General features: G+C 48.3%; 2 protein-coding genes, 1 non-coding gene and 1 pseudogene across 3 annotated transcripts; 3 read left to right on the top strand and 1 right to left on the bottom strand.

The window, feature by feature from the left end:
• Positions 1-12: 12 nt before the first annotated feature.
• On the top strand, positions 13-2,751 carry LOC109761525 (uncharacterized). The gene is made up of 3 exons (XM_020320349.2): positions 13-507; positions 644-965; positions 2,613-2,751. Exons 1-3 carry the CDS (start codon positions 13-15, stop codon positions 2,651-2,653), a joined length of 858 nt encoding a protein of 285 aa, XP_020175938.1. The 3' UTR covers positions 2,654-2,751.
• Positions 2,752-4,983: 2,232 nt separating this feature from the next.
• Positions 4,984-5,122, top strand: LOC120975136 (small nucleolar RNA Z247). Its single transcript, XR_005770973.1, has one exon. It is a non-coding gene; the product is annotated as a small nucleolar RNA Z247 (small nucleolar RNA).
• A 5,406-nt stretch (positions 5,123-10,528) lies between these two features.
• On the bottom strand, positions 10,529-25,235 carry LOC109761550 (uncharacterized). The gene is made up of 3 exons (XM_020320371.4): positions 24,991-25,235; positions 22,012-22,058; positions 10,529-13,574 (listed from the first exon to the last, which is right to left on the bottom strand). Exon 3 carries the CDS (start codon positions 13,494-13,496, stop codon positions 10,905-10,907), a length of 2,592 nt encoding a protein of 863 aa, XP_020175960.2. The 5' UTR covers positions 13,497-13,574; positions 22,012-22,058; positions 24,991-25,235; the 3' UTR covers positions 10,529-10,904.
• On the top strand, positions 16,912-20,460 carry LOC141040699 (uncharacterized; annotated as a pseudogene).
• Positions 25,236-25,488: the final 253 nt, after the last annotated feature.

Below are 25,488 nucleotides of genomic sequence, written 5' to 3'. Positions count from 1 at the left end.
CGCCGGCGACCGATGGACCGCTTCCAGGACGGGCACCACGTGCGGCTGCGGAGCCGCGTGCGGCGCAACTACATCCATGCCGCCGAGGACGGGGAGAGCGTCACCCTCAGCCAGGTCCGCGTCTCCATGAACGCGGCGTGGGCGGTGCACATCTACAACGGTGACGACGGCCCGTACCTGCTCCTCTACAGCGCCGCCTACGGCCGCTACCTCGCCGCCACGGCCACGCCGGCGAGGCTCGGCCACCACGGCCTCCGCGCGGAGCTTCGCGACTACAACCAGTCGGAGCTGGAGGCCATCACGTGGCGGGCCGTGGGGTCGGGCTTCGCAGACGACGTCGTCCTGCTGCGCAACGTCGGCGGCCTCTACCTCCGCTCCAACGGCAGGTACGTCCGCTGGAACGTCGGCGTCAGCGTCGACAACAGCGTCAGCTCCATGATGTACTACTGGGTCGTCGAGTCCATCCCCGCCAGAGAGGACATGCCTGCCCTTCCTGCCCCACCGCCGGTGAGTAGTGAGTTCGCCATGACCGACCGGCTTCTTGATACCTATTCTTGAATTGCTTTCGGCGATTCAGCGAATTCTCGAGCATTTCTTGATCTCCTGAACATGACCATGATTTGGCTTTGCGTTTTAACTGCAGAATCCCCCATACAGATACCTCCGTGGGGTCCTCTACCTGGAGCCGGGGCGGCTGATCCGGTTCGTGCGGGCGCTCGACGACGGGCACTACCCCGAGGACCCCGGGAACGAAGGCTGGCGCCAGATCTGGTTCAGGGGCAGGTCCGCGTTTCGCCTGAGGGACGACCTGGGGTTCCTCCTCGGCGCCGGCGTGTACCACCGGAACATCGCCATGTGCGTTCGAGCGGGCCGCCACGGGAGGCTGACCCCGCTCGTCGTCGACCTGCCCGACGGAGGCTATGGCGACACCCTCGAGATTGTCGTCTTCCGGGCCGACACCCCTGGTGAGAGCCTCTCTCCATGCCCCCAACTTCCTAAGTATCTCCTAATGGTTGAATTTTGTTCAGATTTTGGTGCAGCTGATAGATGCTATTTGCTGCATGACCATGATATTTTGGGGTTTAATTGAGTGGGGTGTTAATCTACTTGTCTTACTGAAATTGCTCTAGTCTGAATCTGTTGAAGTCTGAAACTGTTAGGTGTTAAAACAGTTCGCTGAAATTGTTGTAGTCTGAAAAATAGTTAACTGAATCTGTTGAAGTCTGAAACTGCTAGGTGTTGGGAATTGTCTGCACCTGCTGTAATCTTGTAGGTAAGTAAAATATGATATGTTATTCTTTTTACTCGCGTTTGATTTAGCCAATTTTACTCGCGTTTGATTTAGCCAACAATACTAAATAAATTTCGTCTCTGCACATGAGCTTTATTCAGGTTTTGTACATGAGCTGTAATATTGGTCTTGTTATTCTTTTTATTTTCTAACTCGATAATGCTTGGAAAAAGGATATTAAGATTCGTTTTGTTATGACTTGGAAAAAGGTAAAAGTAGTTGGATGAAAATGCTTCATAGACGATCCTGCAATATTTTTAGATTATGCATTCCGCGTCATTGGAAAATGCAGTGGCTTTGACAATGAGCTAGGTCCTGCATTCATTTTTTATACTATGCATTTTCGCATACAAATGCAAATTTTAGTGTTTTTAGTTGTGCTGCCTTGATAATGTTTTTCCTGGTAGCTATTGATAGTGTTTTTTACTTATGCTGCCTTTTGTGTAACTTCTTAATTCCTGGCCTGCATATACAAGGAAGAACTGTGGCCATGAGCAAAGTGAAAAGGCCTTATGATAGAATTGTGCAGAGCTTTTAAAAAATTGATGATAGCACGCTGGAACTTCCCACAGATTCATACAAATTTGATGATAGTCTTTGTTCAGATTTTGGTGCAGATGCTATTTTGGGTTTACTTTAGTGGGGGTGCTAATCTAGTTGTCTTACTGAAGCTGTTACAGTCTGACAAAAAGGTTACTGAAATTGTTCTAGTCTGAAAACAGTTAACTGAATCTGTTGAAGTCTGAAACTGTTAGGTATATGCAACTGTTGAAATCTTGTAAAAGTGGATCTGAAATTGGAACCCCAAATCAGTTGATTCACCTCCTTTCAGCCTTAACAGAGAAGATGGTGATACCCGTTTGATTTAGCCCATTTTACTCACGAAATTCAGGTTTCCAACAATACTACATAAATCTCGTTTCTGCACATCTTGGTCTAAATTGCAAGACTCTGAGATTTGAATTGTTCATCTGCTTTTGCTTTATGAACATGATATTTGGGGTCTTACTTTCGTCGAGTGCTAGGAAACTGTTGTTGTCCTGTACAAAGGTAAAAGTAGTTGGATAAAACTAGTTGCACATTTCTGTCCTTGATTCAGATAATTCAGTCGGTGCATTTCATAACATCTGCCGCTGGTAGAAATTATGGAAGCTAAAAAGCCAAATCAAGTTGAGTCATCTCATTTCACCTTTGCAGAGAAGAACATACTAATTCTCTAACCTGTGAATACAATTATATTGTTCAACTTTTTTTTCCTTCTTGGTCTTGTTATTAATTGTTGGTCTGCTGCCTAATTGGCTCATAATTTCTGCTAATTCAGCCTACAATGAGCTGCGACACCCGGATGTCCACGCGGAGTAGAGGAAGATCGGAGCAGGGGTCCTGAAAGTTCACATGTCCACAAGTTTCGCTGCCTGGACGACAATAGAACTGGGCGCCTACTTCTGCCTATGGGTAGATAGATATAGGTTCAGAAAACTCTCTGTTTCTTCTGCTAGCTAAACTTGCTCCATTCTGGATTCAGAACTGCTGAGAATGTTGTGTCCAATGGCTGAACAATTTTGTACTCCTGGCCTGCACATACCAGGAAGAACTGTGGCTTCCTGAGAGCTATTGATCATGTTTTTAGTTGTGCTGCTTCATGTGTTTAGAATCTTTAATTCCTGGCCTGCACATACCAGGAAGAACTGTGGCATCAGTAAAGCGAAAAGGCCTTATGATAGAGTTGTACGAAGCTTTTAAAAAAAGGGTGATAGCACATTGGAACTTCCCATAGATTCATACAAGTTTTCCAGATCCAGATATGCAGCCATGCCATCAAGGCGAAACGAAAACCCTTTTTCATACACAACAACGTCGCCTCGGGATCGCCACTCACGCAAAACCCTCACACGCAGGAGGGACCGATTCAATCTTTCTTTTATAGACATACACTGAAGACCAGAACAACTTATTCATGGTGTAGTTTGTCAGGCTACTAAACATGCTTGAGTACCAGAATTCTCGCGAAATCTGTCGAGATCAGCAGATGCAAAGATTGTATGCTCGATGCTGGGATTTAATTATGGACTGTGATCATACGTGCTGACTTGCTGGGAGCTGAGATTAATGCATCGAAAAGGACAGGAGCAGGACATGAACAATCTAATGCAGCTAAGCTACTAGAATTTCAACAAAGTAGTTTGGAAGGAAAAAAATATGCATGTTGTATGTATGCAATTGAAAATCATGCAATGTATTAGAAGCATATATGTATGCAAGTCATAATTATACATGACATGTCCTGTTCTTGCCTGTGCGCAGGCCGTAGCATGCGAAGTTCTGAATTTTACACAGAACATATATGCAAGCTTTGTGTCAAACAAATAAGAGAATCTGAATGCATTCAGAATCCATCAGCAAAACATACTTGTGAAAGTTAGAATTTTAATTGGAAGCACTTAATGTTTGCCCACGATCCTGGTCGTGATGCTTCGGTCACATACGCACATTCAAGCTTAAAACCAGAACATAAACAAAGTCGCAAATCTTGGTGTTCATCTCATGGTCCAGTAAAATGTTACTGGCTTTCAGGTCTGTATTACTCTCAAGCGAGAGGGCTTGTGCAAGTAGAGAAGCCTTTGTGTGATCCCATTGATTATATGGAAGCCCTGCTCCCAGTTCAGCATTGGGCGACCCTTTCGCACTAGGAAAAAGTAATTTGATGCTTTAGCTTGTGTGAGAATTCCTCTAGGCTCTAGCCCGTAAGAAATCCTTTAAGCTCCTTGGTTACTACAGTACATTCAAGCAAAAGGAAGGCGGGCTCGAATGTGTAACCAGTGGCAACCAAAGTGCATTGTGTGTTTTCCAACTCTTGGTTTCCTCCAATGTTTCAGATATTCATGTTAAACATGTAATTGTGTCACGCCTAGGCTGCCTTGTGCGCCAAGGTGGTTGTTATAGGAGTAGGATTCTTTTCTTGTTATTCTCTCTTATCCCTCCTGTAAAACCTCCTGTAATATCTCTTCGGTTGGAACCTATGAGAGATGGGTCTCTCCCAATCAATATAAACACCACGCGGCCCTCTATATGAGGGTAGAGACGCTTACACAAACTAACATGGTAATCAGAGCCTCCCTCTTCCTCATCTAGCGATCATCATCTCCATCCTATCGCCCACACCAAATTTTTTTCGCCCACACCCTTCCCATCCTCCCAACTCCGGCGCCATGTCCTCCTCCTGCAGCCAACTCCTCTGCACCGGCCTGAACAACACCATCTCCGAGCCTCTCACACGTACCAACTACATCCTCTGGCAAGCACAAGCTCGCTCCCAGATCACGGGAGCAGGGCTATATGGGTACCTTGATGAAACCCTACCCGAGCCACCTAAAACCATCACCACCAAATCCTCAGACGGGAAGGATCAGATTGATCCGAACCCCGCCCATACCCCATGGCTCATTCAAGATCAACATATCGTAGCCTACTTGCTCCGTAACCTTTCCAAAGAAGTCCTGGTGCAAGTTGCTTCCCTCGAGACTTCTCACGCCATCTGGTCTGCCCTGGCAAACATGTTCTCAGCTCAATCCAAGTCTCGCATCAACAACTGGCGTATTGCCCTCTCCAATGCCCAGAAGGGTTCCCTCAACGCTGCCACCTATTTTGGGCAGATGCGGGCGCTGTCTGATGAACTCGCGACAACAGGAAAACCCATCGGCAAAGATGAACTCATCTCCTTCATCATCGCCGGTCTCGACATGAAATACCAGCCCATCATCTCTGCTCTCGATGTGCGAACTGATCCTGTCTCCACCGATGAGCTCTTTGGCATGATCTCCAACTTCGATCAGCGCGTCGAGCTGTTCCAAGGAACTGGTCCCGGCGCCTTCAAATCTTCTGCAAACGCCGCCTATCGAGGTCGCAGGCCTCCCAAAACCTCCCAGAACCCTCCCAAGGGTGGTGGTGGTGGGGGCTATCGTGGCGGTCCAGGTGGCAGTGGCGGCGCCCGCTTCCAGAATGGCGGTGGCGATGGCGGCGCTCCCTATCCGCATGGTGGTGGCAGTGGTGGTGGCCACTTCCAGACCGGCGGCGGTGGCGGCGGCGGCCACTACAACCAGCGCGGCAACAACAACTCCCAGGGCCGCAACAATAACAACAATCGCCGCCCTTTCCAAGGTTATGATGAATACTTTAACAAGTGCCAAATTTGCAAGAAAGATAATCATATTGCGAAGCATTGTGACTGGCGTTATGCCGAAAACAATTCCCAACGCAAGAAGGTTGCAGCCGCCGCAAACACGTCCTATGGTGTGGACACCAACTAGTACGCTGACTCCGGCGCCTCCAAGCACATCACTCATGAGCTGGACAAGCTGACCATGCACGACAAGTACCCCAGGCAAGAAGTTCACAATGCAAATGGAGAAGGTATGGAGATAGCTCATGTAGGTCATTCAATTATTGCAACCCCTCATCGTGATATTCATCTTAAAAACATCTTGCATGTTCCCCAAACTGCCAAAAATCTTCTTTCAGTACATCGCATTGCTCTTGACAACAAAGTTTTTCTTGAATTTCATCCCTATTTCTTTTTTATCAAGGATCGGGTCACACGGAGAATTCTCTATCGCGGTGGATGCGTGCATGGACTCTACCCCCTTTTTCCCGAGTTCAGGAGCTTCAATAAACAAGTTTTTGGTGTCATCAAAATCTCCCCGGACAGGTGGCATGCTAGACTAGGACATCCATCTTTTTATGTCGTGCAACAAGTGCTTAGAAATAATAAGCTCCCATGTGTTGGTGAGTGTAGTATCGAAACTGTTTGTGATTCTTGTCAAAAGGCAAAGTCTCATCAATTGCCATATCATATTTCTACTAGTATTTCTACCAAGCCGCTCCAGCATATTTTTTCTGATGTATGGGTCCTGCCCCTTCCTCGGTTGGTAGACATACTTACTATGTTAGCTTCATCGATGATTTCAGCAAATTCACTTGGATTTATCTTCTCAAACGTCGTTCTGATGTTTTCCAAGTATTTAAGAATTTCCAAGCACTTGAATGCAAGTTTGATCGCAAAATAATTGTCGTCTAGTCTGACTGGGGTGGCGAGTACGAGAAACTAAACTCGTTTTTTCAGACGCTTGGCATTTTCCATCATGTTTCTTGCCCCCATGTGCACCAACAGAATGGCTCCGCTGAACGCAAGCATAGGCATATTGTGGACGTAGGCCTCGCTCTTCTTGCGGGTGCATCTATGCCCTTAAAGTTTTGGGACGAAGCGTTCCACACCGCTGTCCATCTCATTAATATGCTTCCTAGTCGTGTCATTAATAATGATACTCCCATGCAACGACTTCTCCAAGTTAGACCAGATTACAAGTCTCTCCGTGTTTTTGGGTGTGCATGCCGGCCCAATCTCCGTCCCTACAATAATCGAAAACTTATGTTCCGTTCCACACAATGTGTGTTTCTTGGCTATAGTGCCCAGCACAAGGGTGTCAAGTGTCTTGACGTATCCACGGGACGCGTCTATATCTCGAGGGATGTCGTTTTTGATGAGACGGTTTTTCCTTTCGCCACACTTCATCCTAATGCCGGTGCCCTCCTTCGAAAGGAAATCCTACTTCTTCCTCCTCATTTGACCTCTTTACATCACGGGACGATAATTGTGATCACATGACTAACCCTCCTAACCTTGAACTTGAGTCTTCTGGTACTGCAGGGTCGGATGTTGAAGCAACAGAAAAAAATTTGTGCAAAATCATGAAGAAAATAGGTCAAACGAGCAGTATTTTATGTGACCCCCATGGTGCAACAACCCTGCCATCGAATCCCCCTCGGGATCTCCCTCGTCAGATTTGTCGCCGCGCCAGGTTCTGGGTGGCACCGCCTCCCCGGACCCCGCGCCCGCGGGCCAGCCGTCCACGCCACGCGCGCCTCGCCAACCTGGAGATGACACGCGGTGGGCTGAGGGCCAGCTCTCCCCCATGCGCGCGTCGGCTTCTGTGGACCACCCGACCGAGCGGTTCAGTGTGGAACCGCGGGTCTACACCAGGCGCCTGCACCAACCAGAGGCGGGCGCGGGATCCAATCCCGATCCGGCGGCGGCCCCGCATGGATCTTCTGCGCCACCCTCGCCCGCGTCTTCACCAGCGCCTGCCACATAAGATCTGGCGGGGGAATCTATTTCGGATCCGCTGCAGCAGATCACAGGATCCTCTGTGCCAGCAGCAGTTGCATCCATTCCTGATGCACCACGCACACGCCTTCGATCAGGGGTAATTCAACACACAAATTACAAAGTTAAATTTGGTTTGACATGTTCCACAGGTGAACCTCGTACGTTTCAAGAAGCATGCAAAGATTCATGTTGGAAAAAGTCAATGGAAGAAGAATTTTAAGCCTTGCAGAAAAACAGAACATGGCATCTAGTTCCTCCGCACCGAGGTAAAAATTTGATTGATTGCAAATGGGTATTCAGGATAAAGAAGAAATCAGATGGCACAATAGATCGTTATAAAGCTAGACTTGTTGCAAAAGGCTTCAAGCAGAGGTACGGTATTGATTATGAGGATACATTTAGTCATGTCGTTAAAGCTGCAACTATCCATCTTGTTTTGTCCATCGCTGCGTCCAGAGGATGGAGCCTCAGACAACTAGATGTACAGAACGCGCTCCTTCATGATGTTCTGGAAGAGGAAGTGTACATGCGTCAACCTCCTGGTTTTGAAGACAAGAACAAACCCCCATATGTGTGCAAGCTTGACAGGTCTCTTTATGGATTGAAACAACCCCTCGAGCTTGGTACTCACGGCTAAGTGCAAAACTTCAGTCACTTGGTTTTGTGCCTTCAAAGTCTGACACATCTCTGTTTATCTGTAATAAGTCACATATATCCATATTTGTGCTTATTTATGTTGATGATATTATTGTTACAAGTTCATCCAGTGCAGGAGTAACAGCCTTGTTAAAAGACTTGAATGCAGACTTTGCTCTCAAGGATTTGGGAGACTTGCACTTCTTTCTTGGTATTGAGGTCAAGAGAAACAGGGAAGGTGGTCTTCATCTCTCTCAGGATAAGTATGCAGATGATCTCCTGAGCAAGGTTGGCATGCAAGGGTGCAAATCCTCACCCACACCATTGTCTAGTACAGAAAACTTATGTCTTGAAGGAGGTGAACCTTTGAGCCAAGATGACAGCACCAGGTACAGAAGCATGGTAGGAGCACTTCAGTACTTAACCCTTACAAGGCCTGATATTTCCTTTGCTGTAAACAACGTTTGTCAATTCCTTCATGCCCCTACCACTGCACATTGGACTGCTGCAAAACGCATATTGAGATATGTGAAGGACACTTTGAGTATTGGTCTGACATTCAACAAGTCACCGTCCACTCTTGTTATTGCTTTCTCTTATTCTGATTGGGCAGGGTGCCTAGATGACAGACGCTCAACAGGTGGTTTTGCTGTTTTCTTTGGACCTAACCTCATCTCATGGTGTGCAAGAAAACAGGCCACAATCTCACGGTCAAGTACTGAGGCAGAATACAAGGCTTTAGCAAATGCAACATCAGAAATCATTTGGGTCAAATCCATGCCCAGAGAACTTGGAAAACGTCATACACAACCCTCTTGTCTCTGGTGTGATAATCTTGGTGCCACATATTTATCTGTGAATCCTGTTTTTCATGCAAGAACAAAACACATTGAAATTGACTATCATTTTGTTCGAGAAAGAGTTGCAAACAAAGAATTGGAAATTCGCTTTGTTCACTCCAAGGATCAAGTTGCAGATGGGTTCACAAAAGCTTTGCCTACAAGACAGTTTGAAGAGTTCAAGCGTAATCTTAACTTAGCTAAGTTATGATTAAGGAAAGGTGTTAAACATGTAATTGTGTCACGCCTAGGCTGCCTTTTGCGCCAAGGTGGTTGCTATAGGAGTAGGATTCTTTTCTTGTTATTCTCTCTTATCCCTCCTGTAATATCTCTTCGGTTGTAACCTATGAGAGATGGGTCTCTCCCAATCAATATAAACACCACGCGGCCCTTTGTATGAGGGTAGAGACGCTTACACAAACTAACAATTCAAATCACACAAATATTGTATGTACATGAACTAAGTCCAATGATGAGGAAATTCTTAAATGGTACTCATATATATATATGCATATGAGCATATCCATCTACTAGTGTCCACTTTCCCTCGCACAAATTGCCAGCGCCAACCACCAAGCATTCATCTTGTATGCATGTCAAGGATAGGGGTGCCATGTCTTTCAATTGCTCGTGACATATCCACTCATTATATCTAGAGAAATAAGTTTTTTTGGCATCTCTTTTTAATGAACTAATCTTTCATTCTTCATAAAGATTAAATGTCCACATATGTTTTGTATGCTCTGCAAGTTCATAACTTTCTCCTTTCTTCTCCTCCATTTGTTGTTTTCGGACAAATAGTGTATTTTATTAACTCAAAATGAAGCATCAAAAGGATATAAACACAATGAGCACACACCCGGACTCTGCAAAATTAGGATGAAGTGAAAAAACAAAAGAACCTCTGAAATGCCAATTCCGGACGCTCCGGCAATCCCACGCCGTCCTCATACTCCGTCGTTCTCGTCTTTGGCGGCAGCATCCGTCGGTGAAACATACTCATCGCTGCTGGAGGACCATGTTGTATCTTTCTTGGACCCCGTAAAAAAATGCGTAAGCACCACCATAAGTGAAGTTAATAAGATTCAGCTTCGAAAGCACAGCCATGCCTCAATTGCCTGCTGAGCTTAATTTTCTTGCCCCGCATGACAGCATTGTAACACAGGCATTTCTTTCAGGAATGTCCTGGCGAAGGAGAAACAGAACCTAGAGAATTAGAAAAAGGTTTTTTTTTTAAGTGCGAAGACATCACAGATTCACAGTCCTCAGAATTCAACATTTGCAGGCTCACAACAGCATACAGATTCTCTGCTAGGCAAAACAAAAGAGTGAAAAAAAATGTCATGAATCGACACATAATATTTTTCCTCACCAGGTTTATCGTACTCATGAGGTACCAGTGTTTCCCAGATTCTACCGAGTTACTAAATTTCATGAACGCTGTCCCCCAAACTTTTTTGAAGAACTTGGAGAAAATGTGATTACAGTAAAATGAAAAACCCACATGGTTTGGTTGTGCAGGGTGCTACTCCATCAATAGTGATCTCACACATGAATTGTTTGTACCATCAATGACATGCACAATGAGCCACACAAAAATGATGATGTGCACAACAACAACAACAACAACAAAGCCTTTAGTCTCAAACAAGTTGAGGTAGGCAGATCCCATCCAGAATCCATCACAGTTAAATCATACTACTACAGGTTATAAACTACGAGCGAAGGAAGAGTGTCAGTTCAATAACCAGACCAAAAGTAAAAAATAACAACAGCTGCAACAAATGTCAGGCCTCTAACTAGATTTTAGAGGCACCGGCTGCAGGAAGAGTAAACAAGCACATCATAACATCATTGGAACATGGAGAACTACGGGCAGCATGAAACACGGTTTGATCAACTTCCGCACAACCTTCAGTCTTGTAATTCCTTCGAAAAGAGAGCCATCCAAAGAGCCACCATGAACAGGGTTATCTCACACTGAATCAATGCCGAGAAACCTCTCTGGCACCGAGAAAGGATCAAGCTCCAAACAGCCTAGAAGCTTGCCTCCTTTTTCATTTGTCAGATGGAAGCGAGGGATCTGGTGAGAGAACTTTAAGTACTCATCCTTACATATCGTTTCCACAGATGGCTCTCTTCTAAATACTGTCCTGTGACCATCCACCTTTCTCAACAGCTTAACTTGTATGGACGAGTCCGTATGGGTTAATATCTCCACCAATTCATAGTCACAATTTTTAAAATCGCGCGCAGTCCATCCAGCCCTCCAGTCCTTGTAAACGGCCCAGATCTCACGAGGAAGAGGAATAATTTCAAATTCTTTCTCTCTACCAGTTGGTCTACTACATACAGGATGAGAAAATGCTTTTGTACCAGTGTAAGTCTTAATAGCATCATTTTCACCGAAAACCGTAAAGATTCCACAGCCAACAGGGCGATCTTCGTTGACCAATCTTTTCTCCTCCTCTCCCCGAGGAGAGACATAAAGCCATCTCACTTGTACTTTATTATTCTTGAGATCGACTTTCCTTATGCCGGCATAGTAATTGGGGAACCTATCTATATCATTGTAGAGAGCCCAGATTTGCCCAGGTTCGAACTTGTTAAGCGATCTCATTTCAGTAAATTCATGGAATTCAGATTCAGCACATTCAAATTCTGCCTGGATGATATCATCAGATTCCGCATAAACATCAGTACCTTCTACAGCAAATTGAGTGTAACTGCTTTCTGGAACAACAGAAGCAAAAGCATCTTCCAAGTTAGGGGGAAGCGCATCAGGATCAAGTTCAACAGCTCCTTCTGGAATGCCATCTCTTTCAGTCCCCTCCATCCAACGGTAAGGGACACAATGTGAAAACCTTAGTGTGTTATCCTGCGGTATCACGTACGGGGTTGCCTCTTCCAACCCCGTAAATAAGCTAACAAAGCCTTTTACTTTTACGAGCGGCATGGCAATGATGCTAGTGCTTGTCGTGAAATCAGAGACAACCTGAACAACTTCATACTTAAAGTCTGTGTGGTTTTTAGTGTCCGAACTCCAGCCAATGTCCCATCCCTTGAAAAGGGCCCAAACTTCACCTTTCTTAGGATATATCTCAAACGAGGCTCTTGTCCTGCTTTTCTCATAGGAAATGATCTGGGAGAAGATCTTAGTTTCTTTAGCTGTGTGTGATGCTCCATGCATAAAATGTCCACAAGCAACAGGCAGTTCCCCACGTGACCATGCCACCTCTGCTTTATTTCTGGGATCAAATTCCAGCGAAACAAAGTGTACCTCAAACTTTGGGGCCCTTGTTACCTTTGTAATTCGAGCATAAAATCTTGGTATACAGCATTTAGTATCATAGACAGCCCAGATCTGGTTGCGTCTAAACCGACTTACATCTCGAAGTTGGTCAAAGTCAAAAAATTCAGGACATAATACTTTCGCTTGCACGTGGTCAGATTCTTCAGCAGCATCCATACCTTCTACAGTAGATGGAGTGTTATGGTCTCTGTTCTCTACCACCGATGTCTTTGCAAAGATCCCTGCATTCATGCATGTAGCATGCTGCCTCTTCCCAACCCCTTCAGATTCCTTGTGAGACTTATTTCCTCTGGACGAACCAGCATATGCGGCATCAAACTCCGAGCCCTTTACCGACCTGCTTTCTGAAACAACACGAACATGAGGCTGCTCCAAGTTAAGGGGAAGCGCAGCAGGATCAAGTTCGAGAGCTCCTTCTGGAATACCTTCACTTTCAGCTGCACCCATCAAACGGTACGGGATACAATGCGAGAACCATATTGTATCATCCTGCCGTATCAGATATGGAGTAGCCTCTTTAGACTGCATAAATAAGCTAACAAAGACTTTTATCTTGACAAGCGGCATGACGGTGATGCTAGTGCCAGTTGTGAAATCAGAGAGGACCTGAACAACTTCATACTTGTATTTCTTTTGATTGTGAGCATCTGAACTCCAACCGATATCCCATCCCTTCAGAAGTGCCCAAACTTCATCTTTCCTAGGATATATTTCATAAGAGTTCCTTCTACCAGTGAATATCGCATTTACACGATGAGAAAAGGATTTCATGTCAGTGTAAATCATAATACCATCAGTGTTGCCAACCTTATAGGTTCCACACCCGACAGTTCGATCTTCTATAGATATTTTCTCCAACTCTCCATCGGGACAAACTTCAAGCCATCTTGTCCGTACTTCATTATTCTCCGGCTCAACTTTCTCTATTAAGGCATAGCAATTGGGATACTTATCTATGTCACTGTAGAGAGCCCAGATCTGCCCAGGTTTGAACTTCTGAAGCAATCTAATTTCTGAAAATACTCCTGCATTTTTCCACACAGATTGCTCTGGACCACAAGGAACAGGTTGGTCAGTTAAAACATGTGCTATAAAGGCCTTCGAGCAACTTTGGCAGCGGACAGTTTTCTGTGAACTTGCATGGTGGTACTGATATTTGGTGTCACAAGCTGGACAGATGGTCCAAAATGTTTGCGGTCTTGCAGAATTTGAGCCCGATAGCTGTTCTTGCTGACAATTATTATGGAGATTCATGGTGGTAGTCTGGAGTGAGATATACTACTTCCAGACAACAAAGAGCAAGCAGTAGACCAAAGAAAGTAACTCGTCAACCTGCACCAAACAAACACAAAATTATGATCAAGAAATTTTATGAGTACATTCTAAAACAGAAGAACAGCATGAACTTTTTTGCTACATAAGGGTGTGTACAATGGTGCTATCTTAGCAATGCCACCTAGGATAATTGCTGAGTTGGAAGAGAGAGAAATGAGAAAAAAAAAAGGTATGTCTTCTCCAGCTAAGAGATGATCTCTTAGTAAGGAAGATAAGACAATTATATCCATTTTACAAGATGTCATCTCTTAGTTATAGACGTTCTAATTTAATTTTAAACATCCCACAAATTTAGGAGCACGCAAACATTAATTGCTAGAGATGGCACTAAGAGATAATCCACTGCATCATATGTTTTGTCCTCTCTAAATGACATGCAAGGTATAAGATAAGACCCTCTTATCAACGATTGTACATGCCTAACAAGCAACCAAAGAACAATGCTCACTTTCTTGCGACCCTAACATAACAAAATTAACTCAAAAGGCAGCAATCTCATAATTTTTAGCCACTGTTACTAACATGAAAGGCCATTAGCACTCAAAATGTAATGCATGTGTTTTAGACTTCATTAGATAGTCCATAGGCTAAACATGTGACATATCAGTTTCAACAAATATGTGTTGAACTGATCCGAGAGCAATCCCAGCAGGGTTCAATTTCCCAGATTCCAGATAAAATCCCAGCAGAGTAACAACTTGGTTTTCCACTAGATTCCGATTAAACCTCTCTTCATCTTCTCTTTGTATCTTTCCCAGTTGTTTTATTGTCCTTCAAACATTATCCTTTGTGTTTCGAGGAGGAACCCTTCGACAGGTTGGCTACAATACTGATTTCAAGGTAATTTGCCAAAAAACAAATTAAGGACAATTAAAGCTCCACAGTTGGTAAATTGTACTATGTGCCTTATTTGGCGCCTACTGCACAACGACACGCAATTAGATAGGTGTTCGAGATGAAAAAAGGACAATGACAACTAATAGCATAGCATGATTATAAATCGATCCACCCGCTACAAAAGGAAAAAGAAATTGTGATCTTCGTCACTGACTTCAGTGAGTGGAATCCCTTAATACATCAGATTCCTCTTGCCTATAAACCCATCTCAAAATGCTCCTCACCCCGCCCCCAAGTCGTCCCCAAGGGGTGACTCAAGCAGTTCCCAATCCCCTCGCCGCTGGCGCAACCTTCTCTCCCCTCTCCTCTTGCCGTCACGGGTCGTCCCTGCCGGCCAAAGGCCCGGCGTGGGTTGGCGGCGGCGGGACGGTCTCGCAGTCCCGTCTCCTTCTAACCCTAGTATAGGTTGCTGCCGGTGAGGCTTTCCCATTGCGCCTCAAAAGTTGGCCGCCTCGGGCAGAGGAGGTGCTCGCGACCAGGAGGGACGGCGTTGTGCCTCGCCTTGGACTGGGGGCTCATCGACATGCAGCTTGCCTCGGCCTAGGGGCCGGTGGGGCTCTCCGTCCGAGTCAGGGTCGCAACCATGGGGGTCGTGGATGCCGACCACCTCGCGACGTAGTCATGGCCAGGGGCGCCGGTGGGTACCTTGCCACACCTGGGGCCAGGGGACCGACGGCTACCTTGCTCCACCTTGTGCTAGGGACGGGTTGCCCAAGGTACCCGCGCCGGCCCTGCATAGTTCTGGGGTTGTTGAACCGGATGGTTGGCCATGGTCGCCATCTTTCGCTCGTGGGTAGTGTGTTCCCATCGTCGGGCGTTTTGGCCTTGCTTGGTCTTGTTGCTGATAGGTGGGGGGCTCCGAAGGGGGTCGTGGCATGTCTTCTCCGACGGGCATATCCATGTCGGCCAACTGTGAGGCTAGGGTGTTGGGTTACTTGGATGTCGGGGTGGCGGCTCCAGGTGGTGGTCCATCTGGTTTGCCTTTCAGCAGGTTTCTTGGCGGCGGTGGTGGTTGCACTCTTTGGTTGTGTGGGCGGCGAGTGATGTGGCGGTGGGTGATCTTGGTACTAGTGGTGCTTCGGCTGTGGTGGCTATCCTACCCTGGAGGTCTGTTTTTGGTGGTGACAGGCCGGCCCTTGGGGTGGGTTGGTGCTCGTGATTCCTCCTATGGCGTGGGTGAGAGGCTCTGAGCGAAAACTTTGCACACCAGCATCGGCGACGACGATGCTCGTGGGTGTCACGTCCCTCTTAAAGGCGTCATGTGGTCCCTTTCCCTGCGCCAGAGCTCCAGGTGAAAACCCTTGACCACTCTTCGGTCTCGGCGATAGTGACGTGTTGCGCCGTCACTCTCTTGAGGCATTGACGTGGAGTCTAGGTTCCTTCCGGTCGTGCCATGTCATCATCGGCGGGCAAGTTTGGATCCTATCTTGAGGCTTCTTTGACTCTAGCGTGTGGCAGCCTCGCTTGCCTTCTCATCTTTTACACAGGTCCTTGTTGGCACCACTCATGGTCCTCGCTATCCGCAAGTAGGAATCGCGCTGTTCGCTCCGGAGTGGGAGGGCAGGGGGCTCTCCCCGACGATAGCTTGGTGTGAGCGGTGCATCGAGGTCCAGCGGTTTTCCACGGTGGCCCGATTACTTTTCTTGTCAGTAGTCTAGGTCATTTTGTGGTAGGGTGTGGCTGCTCCTATACTTTTGCTTTTTACCTTTGATCTGCTTTCTAAGAGGTTCTCCTCATAACTTTATATCAGTTTGGCTGTGTTGCTTTATGTATAAAGCGGGGCAGAAGCCTTTTTTAGTAATACATCAGATTTCTCTCTACCTTCTTTCCCAGTTCAGTTATACTGCAGATTCTTCATTGTTTAATCATGTATTTCTTGAATGATGTAATGCCCATTTCTTGATTCTTTTTGCTAGAAAAAGGGAACAGTGAAGTTTTGGTCTCTAACTGTCCGCTGAGTCTGTTTTAAACCCTCAACTCTAAAACCGCTTAAATTACTTCCACGACTATACAACTGCAAATAACCCCATTAACCTAAATACCTCGTTTTTCACTGATACCAACATCCTATTAGGCTGTTATGACCGGTTTGGTCTATACCAGAAAGAGGCCCACCGGGCATTAGTATTAGGGGCTTGACCCATAAGTTATCTTAGGCAAGTTATATTAGGCAAGTTATCTTAGGCTAAAGTTATAAATACTAGTTGTAAGACACCGTTTGAGGCAAGCAATAAAGATATTATAATCTTCTGTTGCCCGGCTCCCCAAGGAGCCGGAACCCTAGCCGCCGCACCTAACCCTAGCCGCGACGGCGTCTCATCGCCGGCGTGCCCGCTCCCGCCCTCGTCCTCCTCCCCCTTGTCCATACAATCTACGCCGGAGGCCCGGTAGGAACCCTAGTCCTACCAATTTGGTATCCAGAGACACCAGGCCGATCATGTCGCTTCCTCCATCACCGCCGCCGCTGCCATCCACCTCCGCCCCACCACCGCTGCCGCCGGCCACCTCCTCGCCGATGAAGGCGATCACGTCCGGGACCATCACCACCACCGCGCCAGCGACGACCACCACCACGGCGGATCCGCCCCCGCTCCTTACGCCCGAGGAGGTGTCGGGCACCCTGCGAGAGCTCGTCCAAGCCGTCCGGGGCATCACCCTCTACCTCGCCTGGAACCAGCCCCCGCCGCCGAGCGCCGCCACCACCGCCTATGGGCCGCCGCCGCTACAGTGGCCCGCCCCGGCCTTCCAGGCGCCCTACGGAGGGGCGCCTCCGCCGCCGCTCCTGCTGCCGCACTACCCGGCCGCGGGAACGCCTTGGCCAGCGTGGCCGACCGCCACCGCATCGCTGGGGGGCCCGCCTCAGCAGTTCTTCCCAGCGCCACCTCCGCCCCCCACAACGCAGGCGACGGTGCATCGGCACCACCAAGCGCCGCCGCCATCGACAGCACCACCACCCGCGTCCCGACCTACTGGCCGGCCCCTTCACCAGGTGCAATTTCCGCTCTCGCCATCGCCGATTCCCGCGTGGGCGGCCGGCTCGTCTCCGGACTCGGTGTATACTACGGCGCCGGAACACCCGATGCCCTCCCTCCGATTTGACCGTCCCTCCAGCTCGGCGAACTACGCCCCAGAGATCCCCGACCCGGCAAACGCACTACCGTTGACTGCAGCTCCCGGGCACGGTGGCCCGACACCCCCTCGCTTCGCCAAACTGGACTTCGCCACTTACGACGGCACGGAGGACCCCCTTAACTGGCTCAACCAGCGCGAGCAGTTCTTTCGAGGGCAGCGGACGCTCGCTTCGGATCGTACCTGGCTCGCGTCCTATCATCTCCGAGGCGCGGCGCAGACTTGGTACTACGCCCTCGAGCAGGACAAGGGCGGCATGCCACCATGGGAGCGCTTCCGGGAGCTTTGTCTCCTCCGGTTCGGGCCTCCTATCAGCGGGAGCCGACTGGCAGCCCTCGGCCGCTTGCCTTTCACATCCACGGTGCAGGACTACGCCGACCGCTTCCAGGCCCTGGCATGCCATGCGCCGGGCGTCTCCGCGACTCAGCGTGCCGAGTTATTTGTGGGCGGATTACCGGACCATATTCGCGTGGACGTCGAGCTCCGGGATCCCCCCGACCTCCAGACGGCCATGTACTACGCCCGGGCCTTCGAACAGCGGGCTCAGGCGCTGCAGCAACCGGCCGGCCGGGGCGGCCGCCATCCCAGTCGACCAGCGCCGAATCCACCATCACCGGGCCGGCTTCCTCCAGCCACGACGACCGCACCTCCGGCCACCACCCGGACCTTCCGTCGGTTGTCACCGGCCGAGCAGCAGGAGCGTCGCCGTCAGGGCCTCTGCTTCAACTGTGATGAGCCCTACACGCCGACCCATGTCTGCCCCCGCCTATTTTACTTGGAGACGGTCGACTACACCGAGGCGGACGACTCGACCGACGAGCCACCAACCGCGGCGGCCGCGGACACGCCCGCGGATTCCATGGCGACGGCGTGCGTCGTCTCCCTCCACGCTCTCGCCGGCATCCGTGGCGAGCGGACCATGTTGTTACCGGTGACGGTCCATGGCGAGCGGCTGGTGGCCCTGCTGGATACTGGCTCCAACCATAACTTCCTGCCCGCGGCGACCATGCGTCGGCTAGCACTGCCGACCACGGGCGGGGAGCGCCTGCGGATCACGGTGGCAAACGGCGATCGCCTCCGGTGCCATGGGCTCGCCCGCGACGTTCCCATCTCCATCGGTGGCGAGCACTTCTCCATTACATGTGCAGGCATCGACCTCGGCTGCTTCGACTTCATCCTCGGGGTGGATTTTCTCCGGACCCTCGGGCCCATCCTGTGGGACTTCGACGGACTCTCGATGACGTTCTGGCGACTGGGCCGCCGCATCCGGTGGGACGGCCTTGGGGGCGCCGCGCCAGCCGTACCACACCTCCAGCTGGCCGCCGCATCCCAGGAGGCCGAGCACCCCCTGCTGGATCCCCTTCTGCAGCAGCACATCGACCTCTTCAACGAGCCACGGGGTCTTCCACCCGCCCGGGTGTACGACCATCATATTCACCTCGTACCGGGCTCCACCCCCGTGGCGGTTCGGCCCTACCGCTACCCTCAGCTACAGAAGGATGAGCTGGAGCGACAGTGTGCCCTTATGCTCGCGGCAGGCATCATCCGGATCTCCACGTCGCCCTTCTCCGCGCCGGTGCTTCTCGTCCGTAAGTCGGACGACACGTGGCGTTTCTGCATCGACTATCGCGCCCTCAACGCGCTCACGCTCAAGGACAAGTTCCCTATACCGGTGGTCGACGAGCTCTTGGATGAGCTCCATGGGGCGCGCTTCTTCACCAAGCTCGATCTCCGGTCGGGCTATCATCAGGTGCGCATGCATCCAGACGACATCGCCAAGACGGCGTTTCGCACCCACCATGGCCACTTCGAGTTCTTGGTGATGCCCTTCGGCCTCGCCAACGCCCCGGCGACTTTCCAGGCCCTGATGAACGACGTCCTTCGACCCTACTTACGGCGGTTTGTGCTTGTTTTCTTTGATGACATTCTTATCTACAGCGCCACCTGGGCCGAGCACCTCCAGCACGTCGCCATCGTCTTCAACGAGCTTCGGGCGCACCACCTCCACCTTAAGCGCTCGAAGTGCTCGTTCGGGACACCTACCGTCGCCTACCTCGGCCATGTCATCTCGGCCGACGAGGTGGCTATGGACGCCGACAAGGTGGCGGCCGTCTCTGCATGGCCGACGCCTCACTCGCCGCGGGCTCTCCATGGGTTCCTCGGCCTCGCCGGCTACTACCGGAAATTTATCCGAGAGTTCGGGCTCATCGCGGCGCCCCTCACGCGGTTGCTTCGCCGAGACGCTTTCACCTGGGACGACGAGGCGACGACGGCGTTCGAGGCCCTCAAGGGGGCCCTCACGACGGGCCCCGTCCTCCAGATGCCCGACTTCGACCGCCCGTTCGTGGTGGACTGTGACGCCTCGGGCGCCGGGTTCGGCACCGTGCTTCATCAGGGCGATGGGCCCCTCGCTTTCTTCAGCCGGCCTTTTGCTCCACGCCATCTTAAGCTGGCGGCATACGAGCGGGAGCTAATTGGCCTTGTACATGTCGTTCGTCATTGGCGGCCGTACTTGTGGGGACGGTCCTTCCACATTCGCACGGACCACTATAGCCTGAAGTTCTTGCTGGACCAACGGTTGTCGACCGTGCCGCAGCACCAGTGGATCAGCAAGCTCTTCGGCTTCGACTTCTCCGTCGAGTATCGGCCGGGCCGTCTTAACATCGTGGCCGACGCGCTGTCCCGTCGCGACTCCGACCTTGCTTCCTCCACCGACGAGTCCGCCGGGCGGCCCTGTGCATCCGCTCTGGGCCGACGTTCGGTCTCTTCGCCGACATTCGCCGCGCCACTGCGACGGCCGACGACGCCGTCCTTCTTCAGCAGCAGCTCACGGCCGGCGACCTGGAGGAGCACCTAACCCTAGCCGCGACGGCGTCTCATCGCCGGCGCGCCCGCTCCAGCCCTCGTCCTCCTCCCCCTTGTCCATACAATCTACGCCGGAGGCCCGGTAGGAACCCTAGTCCTACCATAGGCGGTATATGATGAGGCGGTATTGTTGTCAGCTATCGCCTTGGAACAGACACCTCCCCAAACTCCAAGTTCTTGTCGTAGTCCCTGTGCAGTCCACTCATCAATGACCTGTGTTCTTCAAGCTCCACTGTGAACTTCCCATAAAAACTCTAAAGCGATTAAGCAACCCACCTCCATTGGCAAAGTCGTTGTCGTCTACATTCATTTGCACTTAACCTCATCACCAACCATGCCAGCTACTGCTGCTTCTTACTAGTTTCTATAAGTTAGGCAGGTTGAGTGAACAATTCTGATAATCGATGGATGTAAAATAAATGATTCTGTCATCTAAAGTAGAGATAAAGATACTACTACCTCCGTACAGGTTTACACGTCCGACGAGCCAGCAGCCACATGATTTTTCAAGGTCGCTAGATGTACACAGTTGCTTTCCTCGATCTCACCGCTGGATGTGCGCTTGATTGGTTGGGTCATGCGCCCTGTTAGTGGCATGCAAAAAACTTACCAGGCAACTGGCTGCGCATTGTAAATGCTAGCTAGTGCTGGATTAGTTGCATGCAAAAGTGAACCATGCAGTCAGCTCCATGCAAAACTGCCAGCGATTTCGTTGGTTGTTGCTATTCTCTGAAATTACGCATCGTTTGTCCTTGAGTTTTGGTTAATAGGCCTAATAAACCCAAGTGGAGGGAGTGCAAGCAAGGCCACAAGGATACTAGATGTCATACGCAGACGAATTAAATGCAAAAAACAGTTGCAACAATAAATATTTTCTAACAAGTTTTACAACTTTTTCTTCATATATTTACTACTATGAAGCATAACAATTCACAATGTTTACAGCTTGAAATAAAGTTTCAATGATACCAAAAGTACATATAACTTCTCTATTTTGTACCGCATCCAACCATAAGCTTTTGAGATCCAAAAAATAGCATGTGCAATGTAAAAGAAATAAGGCACATATTTAACAAAAGCCTGAATCAAGACCACATATTTTCTGCATAAAGCAATGTGGCTAATAAAGCAAGCCACGGATTAGTGAAATATTTTTACTATAATCAATGTCATATTATACAAAGAAAAAAAGTAAAGTGAACAATCACAACATAACCAGCTAGGATCTAAACCATAATGAAGGATTCAAAAGAAAACGTAACTGACCACTTTATACAAAAAATACTTGAATCTGAGAGCTTTTGTAATTAAGGTATGACGCTATTAACTGATATCAGAAGGTCCGAGGCAATATCTTGGCAGTGGAATAATATTATGTAGTCATGACTCGTGAAAAATAAGCAGATGCATAGAAAATAAAATTCTTTAGAATTTAGCCAGCATGTAAATTAGGCCAGGAAAATATTGAGCATGTCCAGTTGTACATGTGTGATTTAAAAAATGATAAAGTTTATAAATGGACAAAACAAAAGTTCATACTTACCACAGATGATCATCATGACAGGCAGGAGAGCACGAGCTTGGTACTGTCTGCGTAAAAATTTGTCTCATTAATGTCTGTTTTCAACTTACCACTATGCTCATAATCATACAAACATAAAAAAAAATGCTATGTGCAACCACCAAAAATATGATTCTTATTATTATTTGGCTCCTTCTCAATACAAAACAGGGAAAGGAAGCTAAAGGGAAAAATAGAATAGTTCTCAGTATCACTCTTGGCATTTTCCAATAAACAGAGGCAAAAGCTTTGGCTTGTATCATTAATTAAGAAGGTTGCTGCCTGATTAATCAGAGGAAAACCGGGAAAAACCTAGAATCAACAGCTGTTTCTTTCTGTCCAAATGGAAAGATAAATAAAAACTCTAATTTGATAGGAACATAAGGAACACATTCAGTATTCAAGCTAAAAAGGTAACAAAACCCTTTTTCTCAAAAAGTTCCCCCTTTTTCGCAATAACAGAGAAAAAGCATTGTACATCTGAAGCCCACTTTCACACTGCAGCGGCATGCTTGCCAAAGGAGGTATCAATCCTTTGGTGCATAGGAGTCCTGCTAAAATACTAATGACAGAAGAAACTGAGCCCATGGCTACAAGCCTAGTAATCAGTGTGAGGGAGCAACCCAAAATAGCGGGCGAAAGGGAACAGCGGAAGTTCCCCCAAGGCCCCAAACCCTAGCCGATCGATCAAAAATAATATTCTGGATGTCCAAGTCGGTGGTATTCCGGCGCTCATCAGCTCCAAACCCCAGTGGATTGAATCTGAATTTGCCCCAAAGTTCATCAGTCAAGATGTACGCTATTCCGTCGCAAACAAAAAAGGGAAATACTAACGAGCTGACGTTCCCTCAGCAGCACATACTTACCACTACGGTCGTCCAAACTTCAAAAATAAATGCTACATGGAACCACAAACCAATATGATTCTTACTGCTTTTGCTCCATCTCAATACAGAAAAGGAAAGGAGGCTAAAAATAGAGCAGTTTTCACTGTTGATATTTTCAGGAAACAAAGACAAAAAGCTTTGCCTTGCGGCATTAATTAAGAAGGTTGTTCCGCGATTAATCAGAGGAAACCCAGGCAAAACCTAGAATCAACTTTTCTTTGTTTCTGTCCAAATGAACAGAGAAATGTAAACTCTAATTCAACAAGGAAATAATGAATGCATTGAATATTCAAGCTAGGATAACACTGCAAAAGTATTTCCCCCATTTCTTTGCTCACAAAATGTTTTCACTGTTTGCTGCTACAAAAATTCCCCCCTTCTCCCCACTTCCGCACTGCAGCGGCATGTTTCCCGAAGGAGACCAAAAGAGATACCAATCCTCCTTTGGTGCATAGGAGTCCTCTAAAAGAAAGCCTAGCGGAAGAAGAAAGAAATTGGGCCCATGTCTACAAATCGGCAGAAACCCTAATAAGATCCTGGATATCCAGCTCAGTGATATTCCGGCGTTAATCAGCCCCAAACCCTACCAGATTCAATCCGGGTTTGCCCAAAGTTCATCAGTTAAGATGTGCGCTATTCCGGCACAAACAAAAAACTGAAATAGTAAAGAGCTGACGTTGTTGGCTCAGCAGCATATACTTTTGGCACAAAACAGAGTAACTAACATAGTCGAACTTAAAGCATAAGGGACCAGAACAAATTCCGTAATAGATGTAACCGTCAGTGTCCTTCAAATTGGCAGAAAAATTCAACAAAAGCCTGAATCAAAAGCACTTATGTTTTGCACAAAGCAGTGTGGTTAATAAAACATGCCAACAGAGTTTCTAATGACTAATGACTTCAAGTTCACCAGCGTTTCCCAAAGGAGATACCAATCCTTTGGTGCATAGGAGTCCTGCTAAAAGACTAACGACAGAACAAACTGGCCTATGGCTATGAGCCTAGTAATCGGCGTGACGTAGCAATCCAAAATCAGCGGGGAATGGCACATGTTCCTCCAAGACCCGAAACCCTAGCAAATAAAAATGGAGATCCTAGATTCTGCTTCATTCTATAAAAATGGGGCAGGGGGGGGGGGGGGGGGGGGCAACCCCCTTTCTTTCAAAAAAAAAAAAGGAGATCCTAGATATCCAACTCGGTGGTATTCCGGCGTTCATCAGCCCCAAACCCTAGCGGATTGAATCCGGATTTGCCCCAAAGTTCATCAGTCAAGATATACGTTATTCCGGCGCAAACAAAAATGGAAATACTAACGAGCTGAAGTTCACTCGGCAGCACATACTTACCACTATGGCCATAATCGTACAAACTTCAAAAATAAATGCTACATGGAAGATGGAACCACCAACCAATATGATTCTTGAAGCTATTTTGCTCCAGCTCAATACAGAAAGGGAAAGGAGGCTAAAAATAGAACAGCTTTCACTGCTTTGCCTTGTGTCACTAATTAAGAAGGCCGTTGCCCGATAGATCGGAGGAAACCCAGGCAAAATGTAGAATAGACTTGTGTTTCTTTCTGTCCAAATGAACAGAGATATGAAAACTCTAATTCAATAACGAAATAATGAATGCATTGAATATTCAAGCTACAAGATAACACTATAAAAGCATTTCCCACAAAAAAAAATTGCTCAAAAAATGTTTTCACTGTTTTCTGCTACAAAAATTTCCCCACTTCTCCACTGCAGCGACATGTTTCCAAAAGGAGAGCAACACCAACAGAGATACCAATCCTTTGGTGCATACGGGTCCTGCTAAAGGAAAGCCTATAATAACGGTAGAAGAAAGAAATTGAGCCCATGTATACAGATCGGCGTGACGGAGCAACCCAAAATCAAGTTCCCCCAAACCCTAGCCGATCAAAAAAATAGATCCGAGATATCCAACTCTGAATCCGGATCGATTCGCCGGCCCCAAAGTTCATCAGTCAAGCCGTAAATCAAACGCGAGCGAGCTTTTTGTTGCCTCAACACAAGGCATGCGGGAGAGCAGAGGAGACAGTGCGATTACCTACCTAATCGTCGGCGGCCGGGTATGCGCAAGCGCGACGACGAGGGCCTCCGCGGATGGCAGCGGGCGATGCCGACGAGGACGAGGAGAGGAGGGAAAGCAAGGAGCGAGGGTTTTTCTCACTCTCAGCAGCAGGGGAGGAAGTGAGGAGGGAGAGATGTGGACGGCAGGGGACCGAGGAAGGAAAACAAAAACTAATTTCGGGTCGGGAGGACGGCCATGGCGGAGGTCAACAGGTCACTCAGACTCGGACCCCTCTCTTTCTCTGCTGCAAACACGCGCACACACAGCGTGACCCTCCGCTGCTGTGAACGCACTTTTTTTTGGGGTGATGAACGCACTTTTTTTCAAGTACTCTACTAATTCAAGAAAAAACTGAGGGGGTGCCTCCATTGTGTTGGACTCTAAGCACGGGTGGAATAAAGTTTTCTTCCCTCTCATGCTCGTTTCGTCCAAACGTCGCCGAAGGTGGGGCCGCTAGGCAAAGCCCCATGCGACGGAC

Source organism: Aegilops tauschii, chromosome 2 (genome assembly GCF_002575655.3).
Source record: "Aegilops tauschii subsp. strangulata cultivar AL8/78 chromosome 2, Aet v6.0, whole genome shotgun sequence".
NCBI classification, from domain to species: domain Eukaryota; kingdom Viridiplantae; phylum Streptophyta; class Magnoliopsida; order Poales; family Poaceae; genus Aegilops; species Aegilops tauschii.
This window is presented reverse-complemented; position numbering and strand designations above follow the sequence as displayed.

Excerpts from the sequence above, each read along its gene's own strand:
- LOC109761525 (XM_020320349.2), top strand. The coding sequence starts at position 13 with ATGGACCGCTTCCAGGACGGGCACCACGTGCGGCTGCGGAGCCGCGTG. Across the intron at positions 508-643 it reads CCCTTCCTGCCCCACCGCCG|AATCCCCCATACAGATACCT; the intron begins GTGAGTAGTGAG and ends TTTTAACTGCAG. Across the intron at positions 966-2,612 it reads CTTCCGGGCCGACACCCCTG|CCTACAATGAGCTGCGACAC; the intron begins GTGAGAGCCTCT and ends CTGCTAATTCAG.
- LOC109761550 (XM_020320371.4), bottom strand. The coding sequence starts at position 13,496 with ATGAATCTCCATAATAATTGTCAGCAAGAACAGCTATCGGGCTCAAAT.